General features: G+C 46.4%; 1 protein-coding gene across 1 annotated transcript in view; it reads left to right on the top strand.

Annotated features, from left to right (window-relative positions):
- The window catches only part of LOC139405207 (eukaryotic translation initiation factor 3 subunit H), a 102,416-nt gene extending 91,206 nt beyond the window's left edge, over positions 1–11,210 (top strand). Inside the window, exons 6-8 of the mRNA XM_071147636.1 lie at positions 6,034–6,154; positions 8,988–9,120; positions 10,844–11,210. Of these exons, the coding sequence (XP_071003737.1) occupies positions 6,034–6,154; positions 8,988–9,120; positions 10,844–10,941 (352 nt within the window). The 3' untranslated portion in view covers positions 10,942–11,210. The remainder of the gene's footprint in view (positions 1–6,033; positions 6,155–8,987; positions 9,121–10,843) is intronic.
- Positions 11,211–13,405: the final 2,195 nt, after the last annotated feature.

Raw genomic sequence — 13,405 nt, 5'->3', positions numbered from 1 at the left:
ACGTTGAGACTGGTGCTTTGCGGGTACTATTTAATGAAGCTGCCAGTTGAGGACTTGTGAGGCATCTGTTTCACAAACTAGACGCTCTAATGTACTTGTCTTCTTGCTCAGTTGGGCGCCGGGGCCTCCCACTCCTCTTTCTATTCTGGTTAGAGCCAGTTTGAGCTGTTCTGTGAAGGTAGTCGTACACAGCGTTGTACGAGATTTTCAGTTTCTTAGCTATTTCAAGCATGGAATAGCCTTCATTTCTCAGAAAAATAATAGACTGACGAGTTTCAGAAGAAAGGTCTTTGATTCTAGCCATTTTGAGCCTGTAATCGAACCCACAAATGCTGATGCTCCAGATACTCAACTAGTCTAAAGAAGGCCAGTTTTATTGCTTCTTTAATCAGAACAGTTTGCTATTATTTTAGCACATCTGAAAAGGGGGTTTCTAATGACCAATTAGCCTTTTAAAATTATAAACTTGGATTATCTAATGCAACGTGCCATTGGAACACAGGAGGGATGGTTGCTGATAAAGGGCCTCTGTACGCCTATCTAGATATTCCATAAAAATCAGCCGTTTCCAGCTACAATAGTCATTTACAACATTAACAATATCTACACTGTATTTCTGATCAATTTAATGGTATTTTAATGGACAAAATATTAGCTTTTCTTTCAAAAACGAGGACACGTCTAAGTGACCCCAAACTTATGAACGGGGGTGTGTGTGTGTGTACCATACATGAGGAGATCCTCCGTTCACCTCCTCTTCGTCTCTCAAAGACACAGCGGTTGGAACCAAAAATCTTAAATTTGGACTCATCAGACCAAAGGACAGATTTCTACCGGTCTAATGTCCATTGCTCCTGTATCTTGGCCCAAGCGAGTCTCTTCTTATTATTGGTGTCCTTTAGTAGTGGTTTCTTTGCAGCAATTCGACCATGAAAGACCGATTCACGAGTCTCCTCTGAACAGTTGATGTTGAGATGTGTCTGTTACTGGAACTTTGTGAAGCATTTATTTGGGCTGAAATCTGAAGTGCAGTAAACTCTAATGAATTTATCCTCTGCAGCAGAGGGAACTCTGGGTCTTCCTGTCTCTGTGGCGGTCCTCATGAGAGCCAGTTTCATCATAGCGCTTGATAGTTTATGCGACTGTAACTTGGAAGAAACTTTCTTTAAATTCTCCGTATTGACTGACCTTCATGTCTTTTAAAGTAATGGACTGTCGTATCTCTTTGCTTATTTGAGCTTTTCTTGCCATAATATGGACTTGGTCTGTTACCAAACAGGGCTATCTTCTGTATATCCCCCCCCCCCCCCCACACACACACACACAACTGATTGGCTCAAACTCATTAAGACGGAAGGAAATGGCACAAATTTAACTTTTAACAAGGCACACCTGTTAATTGAAATGCATTCCAGGTGACTCATCTCATGAAGCTGGTTGAGAGAATGCCAAGAGTGTGCAAAGCTGTCATCAAGCAATCTCCTTATTCTTTCAACCAATCATCAGTCCACTTGTCAGTGCAGTACATGTTGAGTACCCTTCTTTTATAAGCATGCTGAAAGACTGTTGTTCATTTGTTTACAGAGAAATAGCATTGTATTTGGTCGAAACACTTTTTTTTCTCTTCTCTCCACCCAAACAGTTTTCTAAGAGCTGGCAACAAGCTGAAAGGTTTTGCCGTTAGAGCCATTTTTAAAGGCCCCTTTGCCGCTCTTGGGGAGCGGAATGACTGTCGTCAGGCCTAGACGGAAGACAGACTCCCCTCTAGATTCAGATTAAAGATAATGACCGATTAGGAGTGGCTATAGAGTCAGTTACCATCTTCACTAGCTTCCCTTCTAAGTTGTCAATGCCAGGAAGGTTGTTCATTATTGATTGATTGTTCCACATCTCCCTCGCTAACTTTATAAAATTCCAATGCTTTTCCTTTTCATTAGTAGTTGTTTTATGCATGAGCACAATTGCTCACTGGCATTTTTCCCCCTCCTAAACTTTCCCACTTTGGCAATGAAATAATCACGAACCTAATTGGCAACATCAAATGGTTCTGTGATGAATAAGCCATCTGATTCGCTGAGAGACGGAGTAGAATCAGTCTTTTCTACCCATAATTCCATTTAAAGTACGTTTTATATTGTTGATCTTCATCATACAGTTTCTTCTTCTGTTGTTGATGCGTCGAGTCGTATCATTTCTCACTTCGCAGGAAGTCCAGTCAGATGTACAGCCAGACTTATTAGCCACTTCCTGTTGTTGATGAGTCGTATCATTTCTCACTTCGCAGGAAGTCGGCCAGTCAGATGTACAGCCAGACTTATTAGCCACTTCCTGTTGTTGATGAGTCGTATCATTTCTCACTTCGCAGGAAGTCGGCCAGTCAGATGTACAGCCAGACTTATTAGCCACTTCCTTTTGTTGATGAGTCGAGCCGTATCATTTCTCACTTCGCAGGAAGTCGGCCAGTCAGATGTACAGACAGACTTATTAGCCACTTCCTGTTGTTGATGAGTCGAGCCGTATCATTTCTCACTTCGCAGGAAGTCGGCCAGTCAGATGTACAGACAGACTTATTAGCCACTTCCTGTTGTTGATGAGTCGAGCCGTATCATTTCTCACTTCGCAGGAAGTCGGCCAGTCAGATGTACAGACAGACTTATTAGCCACTTCCTGTTGTCCCATCTCTTTCAACCAATACAGTTTCTTCATTTCCTCATCAATCCATGGAGCCTTAACAGTTCTGACAGTCAGTTTCTTCATTTCCTCATCGATCCACGGAGCCTTAACAGTTCTGACAGTCAGTTTCTTCATTTCCTCATCGATCCACGGAGCCTTAACAGTTCTGACAGTCAGTTTCTTCATTTCCTCATCGATCCACGGAGCCTTTAACAGTTCTGACAGTCAGTTTCTTCATTTCCTCATCGATCCACGGAGCCTTTAACAGTTCTGACAGTCAGTTTCTTCATTTCCTCATCGATCCACAGAGCCTTAACAGTTCTGACAGTCAGTTTCTTCATTTCCTCATCGATCCACGGAGCCTTTAACAGTTCTGACAGTCAGTTTCCTCATCGATCCACGGAGCCTTTAACAGTTCTAACAGTCAGTTTCCTCATTTCCTCATCGATCCACGGAGCCTTTAACAGTTCTGACAGTCAGTTTCTTCATTTCCTCATCGATCCATGGAGCCTTTAACAGTTCTAACAGTCAGTTTCTTCATTTCCTCATCGATCCATGGAGCCTTAACAGTTCTGACAGTCAGTATCCTCATCGATCCACGGAGCCTTAACAGTTCTAACAGTCAGTTTCTTCATTTCCTCATCGATCCACGGAGCCTTAACAGTTCTGACAGTGTTTCCTCATCGATCCACGGAGCCTTAACAGTTCTGACAGTCAGTTTCTTCATTTCCTCATCGATCCACGGAGCCTTAACAGTTCTGACAGTCAGTTTCCTCATCGATCCACGGAGCCTTAACAGTTCTAACAGTCAGTTTCCTCATTTCCTCATCGATCCACGGTGCCTTAACAGTTCTGAGAGTCAGTTTCTTTATTTCCTCATCGATCCACGGAGCCTTAACAGTTCTGACAGTCAGTTTCCTCATCGATCCACGGAGCCTTAACAGTTCTAACAGTCAGTTTCTTCATTTCCTCATCGATCCACAGAGCCTTTAACAGTTCTGACAGTCAGTTTCTTCATTTCCTCATCGATCCACGGAGCCTTAACAGTTCTGACAGTCAGTATCCTCATCGATCCACGGAGCCTTAACAGTTCTGAGAGTCAGTTTCTTCATTTCCTCATCGATCCACGGAGCCTTAACAGTTCTAACAGTCAGTTTCCTCATCGATCCACGGAGCCTTAACAGTTCTGACAGTCAGTTTCTTCATTTCCTCATCGATCCACGGAGCCTTAACAGTTCTGACAGTCAGTTTCCTCATCGATCCACGGAGCCTTAACAGTTCTAACAGTCAGTTTCCTCATTTCCTCATCGATCCACGGAGCCTTAACAGTTCTGAGAGTCAGTTTTTTTATTTCCTCATCGATCCACGGAGCCTTAACAGTTCTGACAGTCAGTTTCCTCATCGATCCACGGAGCCTTAACAGTTCTAACAGTCAGTTTCTTCATTTCCTCATCAATCCACAGAGCCTTAACAGTTCTGACAGTCAGTTTCTTCATTTCCTCATCGATCCACAGAGCCTTTAACAGTTCTAACAGTCAGTTTCCTCATCGATCCACGGAGCCTTTAACAGTGCCGACAGTCAGTTTCTTAACAGGTGCATGTTTATCAATAATTGAAAAAAAGCTATTTTAATATTTTCAATAAGAGTAGCGTCTGGATGCTCCTTATTAATCACATCAACAAATATGTTTAACATCATCCACATAAGAGTCACAGTTAAATGTTTTGTATGATCTCTTATGTACTATTTTAGGCCCAGCTGTTGGAGCTTTGTCCTTCCTGTATATAGCCACTATACTGTGATCACTGTATCCAATGGGTTCAGATACAGCTTTAGAACAGAGTTCTACAGTATTAGTAGCAATGTGATCGATACACGTGGATGATCTTGTTCCTGTAGTGTTTGTAAACACCCTGGTAGGTTGATTAATAACCTGAACCAGATTACAGACACTGGTTAGAGTAAGAAGCTTCCTGTTGAGCGGGCAGCTTGATGAAAACCAGTCCATATTCAAGGTCCCCTGAGAAAGTAGACCTCTCTGTTTACATCACATCCACTATGAAGCATTTCACACATTATTTAGATACTGACTGTTGGCACTTGGTGTCCTATAGCAACACCCCACAATAAAAGGCTTTAGATGTGCCAAATGAACCTGCAACCACAACACTTCATTAACACTTGACATAAGATCTTCTCTAAGCATTACGGGGAATATGGCTCTGAATATATACAGCAACACCTCCCCCATAAGCATTCCTGTCTCTTCTGTAGATGTTATATCCTTGTATTGCTACTGCTGTATCATCAAAGGAATTATCAAAGTGATTCTCAGAAAAGGCTAATTCTATAAATGTTATCGGATGTTAGCAAGTTATTGATTTCCTGACCCTTATTTCTAAGGCTATTATATATATTAATATGGGCCGTGTTCAGCCCTTTCCTGGGCAGCTTCTCGTAGACAGACATAATATGGGCCGTTTTCAGCCCTTTCCTGGGCAGCTTCTCATAGACAGACATAATATGGGCAGTTTTCAGCCCTTTCCTGGGCAGCTTCTCATAGACAGACATAATATGGGCCGTTTTCAGCCCTTTCCTGGGCAGCTTCTCATAGACAGACATTAATATGGAGAAGAACAAAGAAAGCAAGAAGAATAGAAATATACATTCAGCCGTCAGTTAGTTGGTGTGTGTTGTGCTGCGGGGGTTGAATCTACGAACCCATAGGCTCTCCCATCCCTTCCAGACTTTTAGGAGGGGGGGGGGGGGGGGGACAATGAGCCTGTCATAGTGGATGTAAGCAATGTCTCTGGCAGCTTTCATGGCCGGGATAAGTTATTTCCTCTTCTGTCGCCCAGCTTCAGGATTTACAGACGGGGTCAGGGAGAGGTTGAACATGTCAGTGAAGGCACTTCCCGGCGGGTCAGCGTTATGCCTTGAGTACCCGTCCTGGTAATCCGTCTGGTCCCGCGGCCTTGGCTGTGTGAGACCGAGAGAGAGAGAGAGAGAGAGAGAGAGAGGAAACACCAGAGCTATGGACAGCTGAGTGAACCTGTCCCCCCTCGGACGACAGACGCCACTGTCTGTTCCTAGCATCTGTAGTGTGTAGTTCATCTCCCCTCAGTAACCACCTGGAGAATGTCATCTAATGTGTAGTTCATCTCCCCTCAGTAACCAACTGGAGAATGTCATCTAATGTGTAGTTCATCTCCCCTCAGTAACCACCTGGAGAATGTAATCTAATGTGTAGTTCATCTCCCCTCAGTAACCACCTGGAGAATGTAATCTAATGTGTAATTCATCTCCCCTCAGTAACCACCTGGAGAATGTCATCTAATGTGTAATTCATCTCCCCTCAGTAACCACCTGGAGAAGTCTCTGCAGCTCCTGATGGACAGAGTGGATGATATGAGTCAGGACATTGTCAAGTATAACACCTACAGCCGTAACCTCAGCAAGCAACAGCAGCAGAAACACCAGGTAACACACACACACACACACACACACAGAGAGACACACACACACACACACACACACACACAGAGAGACACCCACACACACACCCACCCACAGAGAGAGAGAGAGACACACACACACACACACACACACACACACACACACACACACACACACACACACACACACACCCACAGAGACACACACACACACACACACACACACACACCCACAGAGACACACACACACACACCCACAGAGAGAGAGAGACACACACAGAGACACAGAGAGACACACACACCCACAGAGAGACACACACACACATTCTATTATCATGATGGGAAAATGTAATCAACACACTGTAGTTGATAATGAGATAATCTACTTCCTGGACAGTGATTGTGTTAGAGGGGCGTAATAGAATTAGGGTTAGACCCTGTCAACAGGGAGTCCTCTCCTCCAGAGAGGAAGGGAGGGGAGGGAGAGGGAGAGAGACCATTGGGTTTTCATCTAAAGTAGTGCACTATTTAAGAGATTGGGTAGTATTTAGGACTTGTCCTGCAGGGAAGCTGCTAACCAGATCCACAATACCAGGGAGACAGAGGCCTGGTACTATATAATATTGATGTATCCACTATACCAGGGAGACAGAGGCTTGGTACTATATAATATTGATGTATCCACTATACCAGGGAGACAGAGGCCTGGTACTATATAATATTGATGTATCCACTATACCAGGGAGACAGAGGCTTGGTACTATATAATATTGATGTATCCACTATACCAGGGAGACAGAGGCTTGGTACTATATAATATTGATGTATCCACTATACCAGGGAGACAGAGGCTTGGTACTATATAATATTTTGAGATGGAACGCTAAATACCAGTTTGCATTTCTCGTATCAGCCTCGGAGTCATTTTCTCATATCAGCCTCGGAGTCGTTTCTCGTGTCGGCCTCCGGAGTCGTTTCTCGTGTCGGCCTCCGGAGTCGTTTCTCGTGTCGGCCTCCGGAGTCGTTTCTCGTGTCGGCCTCCGGAGTCGTTTCTCGTGTCGGCCTCGGGAGTCGTTTCTCGTGTCGGCCTCGGGAGTCGTTTCTCGTGTCGGCCTCGGGAGTCGTTTCTCGTGTCGGGCTCCGGAGTCGTTTCTCGTGTCGGGCTCCGGAGTCGTTTCTCGTGTCGGGCTCCGGAGTCGTTTCTCGTGTCGGGCTCCGGAGTCGTTTCTCGTGTCGGCCTCCGGAGTCGTTTCTCGTGTCGGCCTCCGGAGTCGTTTCTCGTGTCGGCCTCGGAGTCGTTTCTCGTGTCGGCCTCGGAGTCGTTTCTCGTGTCGGCCTCGGAGTCGTTTCTCGTGTCGGCCTCCGGAGTCGTTTCTCGTGTCGGCCTCCGGAGTCGTTTCTCGTGTCGGCCTCCGGAGTCGTTTCTCGTGTCGGCCTCCGGAGTCGTTTCTCGTGTCGGCCTCCGGAGTCGTTTCTCGTGTCGGCCTCCGGAGTCGTTTCTCGTGTCGGCCTCCGGAGTCGTTTCTCGTGTCGGCCTCCGGAGTCGTTTCTCGTGTCGGCCTGGGAGTCATTTCTCGTGTCGGCCTCGGAGTCATTTCTCGTGTCGGCCTCGGAGTCATTTCTCGTGTCGGCCTCGGAGTCATTTCTCGTGTCGGCCTCGGAGTCATTTCTCGTGTCGGCCTCGGAGTCATTTCTCGTGTCGGCCTCGGAGTCATTTCTCGTGTCTGCCTGGGAGTCATTTCTCGTGTCGGCCTGGGAGTCATTTCTCGTGTCGGCCTGGGAGTCATTTCTCGTGTCGGCCTCGGAGTCATTTCTCGTGTCGGCCTCGGAGTCATTTCTCGTGTCGGCCTCGGAGTCATTTCTCGTGTCGGCCTCGGAGTCATTTCTCGTGTCGGCCTCGGAGTCATTTCTCGTGTCGGCCTCGGAGTCATTTCTCGTGTCAGCCTAGTTATACAAGAATATTGTGATGTTGGTTTCTGGCAGGCTTGACAGGCTTTGTATGTGTATCCAGGTGCCGGTAGTTTCCTACCATCTACGCCCCTCCACCAACCTGTCCTCTGCTCTGCCTCCCCAAATTAAAAAGGCCTTTAGGTTCTGACACGCTGATTTACACTGTCATTTACCAACACACATCACTCCCTGTCTGTCGGATTTTATAGCTGTTCTCACTCACTTCTCCCTTGCTCGCTCTCTCCCTTTCTCCTCTCTCGCTCCTCTCCCTCTCTCCTCCTCTCCCCTCCCCTCTCTCCTCCTCTCCCCTCCCCTCTCTCCCCCTCTCTCCTCTCCTCCTCTCTCCTCTCCCTCTCTCCTCCTCTCCCCTCCCCTCTCTCCTCCTCTCCTCCCCTCCCCTCTCCCCCTCTCTCCTCCTCTCCCCTCCCCTCTCCCCCCTCCCCTCTCCCCTCTCTCCTCCTCTCCCCTCCCCTCTCTCCTCCTCTCCCCTCTCCCCTCGCTCCTCTCCACCTCGCTCCTCTCCCCCTCTCCTCTCCCCCTCGCTCCTCTCCCCCTCTCCTCTCCCCCTCGCTCCTCTCCCCCTCTCCCCTCTCCCCTCCCCTCTCTCCTCCTCTCCCCTCTCCCCTCGCTCCTCTCCCCCTCTCCCCTCTCCCCTCGCTCCTCTCCCCCTCGCTCCTCTCCCCCTCTCCCCTCTCCCTCTCTCCTCTCCCCCTCTCCCCTCTCCCTCTCTCCTCTCCCCCTCGCTCCTCTCCCTCTCTCCTCCTCTCCCCTCCTCTCCCCTCCTCTCTCTCTCTCCTCTCCCTCTCTCCTCCTCTCCCCTCCCCTCTCTCCTCCTCTCCCCTCCCCTCTCTCCTCCTCTCCCCTCCCCTCTCTCCTCCTCTCCCCCTCCCCTCTCTCTCTCTCTGCAGTATATTCAGCGACGCCAGCAGGAGAATGCTCAGAGACAGACCAGAGGAGAGACTCCTCTACCAGAGGAAGATGTCTCCAAGATGTTCAAACCACCACAGCCCCCTCCTCGCATGGACACTCTCCTCATCGCAGGTACCCCCGCACCCTCCCTCCTAGCAGCTATCAGTTCTGTTCTCTCCCTGGTAGCTACCTATCTGTTCTGTTCTCTCCCTGGTAGCTAGCTACCTATCTGTTCTGTTCTCTCCCTGGTAGCTAGCTACCTATCTGTTCTGTTCTCTCCCTGGTAGCTAGCTACCTATCTGTTCTGTTCTCTCCCTGGTAGCTAGCTACCTATCTGTTCTGTTCTCTCCCTGGTAGCTAGCTACCTATCTGTTCTGTTCTCTCCCTGGTAGCTAGCTACCTATCTGTTCTGTTCTCTCCCTGGTAGCTAGCTACCTATCTGTTCTGTTCTCTCCCTGGTAGCTAGCTACCTATCTGTTCTGTTCTCTCCCTGGTAGCTAGCTACCTATCTGTTCTGTTCTCTCCCTGGTAGCTAGCTACCTATCTGTTCTGTTCTCTCCCTGGTAGCTAGCTACCTATCTGTTCTGTTCTCTCCCTGGTAGCTAGCTACCTATCTGTTCTGTTCTCTCCCTGGTAGCTAGCTACCTATCTGTTCTGTTCTCTCTCTGGTAGCTAGCTACCTATCTGTTCTGTTCTCTCTCTGGTAGCTAGCTACCTATCTGTTCTGTTCTCTCCCTGGTAGCTAGCTACCTATCTGTTCTGTTCTCTCCCTGGTAGCTAGCTACCTATCTGTTCTGTTCTCTCCCTGGTAGCTAGCTACCTATCTGTTCTGTTCTCTCCCTGGTAGCTAGCTACCTATCTTTTCTGTTCTCTCCCTGGTAGCTAGCTACCTATCTGTTCTGTTCTCTCCCTGGTAGCTAGCTACCTATCTGTTCTGTTCTCTCCCTGGTAGCTAGCTACCTATCTGTTCTGTTCTCTCCCTGGTAGCTAGCTACCTATCTGTTCTGTTCTCTCCCTGGTAGCTAGCTACCTATCTGTTCTGTTCTCTCCCTGGTAGCTAGCTACCTATCTGTTCTGTTCTCTCCCTGGTAGCTAGCTACCTATCTGTTCTGTTCTCTCCCTGGTAGCTAGCTACCTATCTGTTCTGTTCTCTCCCTGGTAGCTAGCTACCTATCTGTTCTGTTCTCTCCCTGGTAGCTAGCTACCTATCTGTTCTGTTCTCTCCCTGGTAGCTAGCTACCTATCTGTTCTGTTCTCTCCCTGGTAGCTAGCTACCTATCTGTTCTGTTCTCTCCCTGGTAGCTAGCTACCTATCTGTTCTGTTCTCTCCCTGGTAGCTAGCTACCTATCTGTTCTGTTCTCTCCCTGGTAGCTAGCTACCCATCAGTTCTGTTCTCTCTCTGGTATCTACCCACCCATCTGTTCTGTTCTCTCTCTGGTAGCTACCCATCAGTTCTGTTCTCTCTCTGGTAGCTACCCATCAGTTCTGTTCTCTCTCTGGTAGCTAGCTAACCATCTGTTCTGTTGTCATCTCTCCATGATGTCACAATCTACTGCATTGTAGATTTCCTCTGACATCCCTGCCTGTCTGCTGTCTCTTTGATGGTTGTCTTCATCCCAAAATAGCACCCTATTCCCTATATAGTGCACTTCTTGTGACCAGGGTCCATAGGGACACACCCATAGGGCTCTGGTTAGAACTAGTGCACCACATTAGGGGATAGCATGACATTTTGGGCACGGATGGTGTCTCCCTTCTTGACAACATGCAACTGATTGACCTCCAGCATTGCTAATGTGTTTCCTGCTGTTTATTCAGACTCCTGTGTTTGTCTGTGTGTTTCTGCCAAAACAGGACAGATTAATAATTACTGCCAGAATGTGAAGGAGTTCACCTCCCAGAACCTCGGCAAACTCTTCATGGCCGAGGCTCTTCAGGGACACAACAGCTAAAGGAGAAGACGTGAGGAGGAACTAAAACACACAGGAGAGAACCCCCCTTTCACCCAATCAGAATGATCCATACAGGCCTGTGTTCTAATTTTGGGATGCATCCTATGATTGGAGGATTGATGTGATGCTGTTAGATTTGTTAAGAAATTAAAATAACGATGTGACCAACATTATTATTCATTATTAAGAGAACATGTTCCACGTTCTCCAAAAAGATGAGTTATTTGAATATTATTGTAACTTTTAATAAACATCTTTGCGTCTCCTCACATTGCTTTGCCCCTCTGTGCTCTTTCTATGTCTATTCACATAGATTAAACCTCGTCCTGCACCGAAACACACTTTCTATGTCTATTCACATAGATTAAACCTCCTCCTGCACCGAAACACACTTTCTATGTCTATTCACATAGATTAAACCTCCTCCTGCACCGAAACACACTTTCTATGTCTATTCACATAGATTAAACCTCGTCCTGCACCGAAACACACTTTCTATGTCTATTCACATAGATTAAACCTCGTCCTGCACCGAAACACACTTTCTATGTCTATTCACATAGATTAAACCTCCTCCTGCACCGAAACACACTTTCTATGTCTATTCACATAGATTAAACCTCCTCCTGCACCGAAACACACTTTCTATGTCTATTCACATAGATTAAACCTCGCCCTGCACCGAAACACACTTTCTATGTCTATTCACATAGATTAAACCTCCTCCTGCACCGAAACACACTTTCTATGTCTATTCACAAAGATTAAACCTCGTCCTGCACCGAAACACACTTTCTATGTCTATTCACAACGATTAAACCTCGTCCTGCACCGAAACGCACTTTCTATGTCTATTCACATAGATTAAACCTCATCCTGCACCGAAACACACTTTCTATGTCTATTCACATAGATTAAACCTCCTCCTGCACCGAAACACACTTTCTATGTCTATTCACATAGATTAAACCTCGTCCTGCACCGAAACACACTTTCTATGTCTATTCACATAGATTAAACCTCGTCCTGCACCGAAACACACTTTCTATGTCTATTCACATAGATTAAACCTCCTCCTGCACCGAAACACACTTTCTATGTCTATTCACATAGATTAAACCTCGTCCTGCACCGAAACACACTTTCTATGTCTATTCACATAGATTAAACCTCCTCCTGCACCGAAACACACTTTCTATGTCTATTCACATAGATTAAACCTCGTCCTGCACCGAAACACACTTTCTATGTCTATTCACATAGATTAAACCTCCTCCTGCACCGAAACACACTTTCTATGTCTATTCACATAGATTAAACCTCGTCCTGCACCGAAACACACTTTCTATGTCTATTCACATAGATTAAACCTCATCCTGCACCGAAACACACTTTCTATGTCTATTCACAAAGATTAAACCTCCTCCTGCACCGAAACACACTTTCTATGTCTATTCACATAGATTAAACCTCCTCCTGCACCGAAACACACTTTCTATGTCTATTCACATAGATTAAACCTCCTCCTGCACCGAAACACACTTTCTATGTCTATTCACATAGATTAAACCTCGTCCTGCACCGAAACACACTTTCTATGTCTATTCACATAGATTAAACCTCCTCCTGCACCGAAACACACTTTCTATGTCTATTCACATAGATTAAACCTCATCCTGCACCGAAACACACTTTCTATGTCTATTCACAAAGATTAAACCTCCTCCTGCACCGAAACACACTTTCTATGTCTATTCACATAGATTAAACCTCCTCCTGCACCGAAACACACTTTCTATGTCTATTCACATAGATTAAACCTCCTCCTGCACCGAAACACACTTTCTATGTCTATTCACATAGATTAAACCTCGTCCTGCACCGAAACACACTTTCTATGTCTATTCACATAGATTAAACCTCATCCTGCACCGAAACACACTTTCTATGTCTATTCACATAGATTAAACCTCCTCCTGCACCGAAACACACTTTCTATGTCTATTCACATAGATTAAACCTCGCCCTGCACCGAAACACACTTTCTATGTCTATTCACATAGATTAAACCTCCTCCTGCACCGAAACACACTTTCTATGTCTATTCACAAAGATTAAACCTCGTCCTGCACCGAAACACACTTTCTATGTCTATTCACATAGATTAAACCTCGTCCTGCACCGAAACACACTTTCTATGTCTATTCACAAAGATTAAACCTCGTCCTGCACCGAAACACACTTTCTATGTCTATTCACATAGATTAAACCTCGTCCTGCACCGAAACACACTTTCAATGGAGATTCTCCAGTGTCCAATACTAGGCATCGTCTGTTTCCGGGGAAACGGCCACCAGGAGTGTACGTGTCCAATACTAGGCATTGTCTGTTTCTGGGGAAACGGCCACTAGGAGTGTACGTGTCCAATACTAGGCATCGTCTGTTTCCGGGGAAACGGCCACCA

Source organism: Oncorhynchus clarkii, unplaced genomic scaffold, assembly GCF_045791955.1.
Source record: "Oncorhynchus clarkii lewisi isolate Uvic-CL-2024 unplaced genomic scaffold, UVic_Ocla_1.0 unplaced_contig_6320_pilon_pilon, whole genome shotgun sequence".
Classification (NCBI taxonomy): Eukaryota; Metazoa; Chordata; class Actinopteri; order Salmoniformes; family Salmonidae; genus Oncorhynchus; species Oncorhynchus clarkii.
Note: the sequence above shows the minus strand (reverse complement) of the source record. Positions and strands in the feature narration are given on the sequence as shown.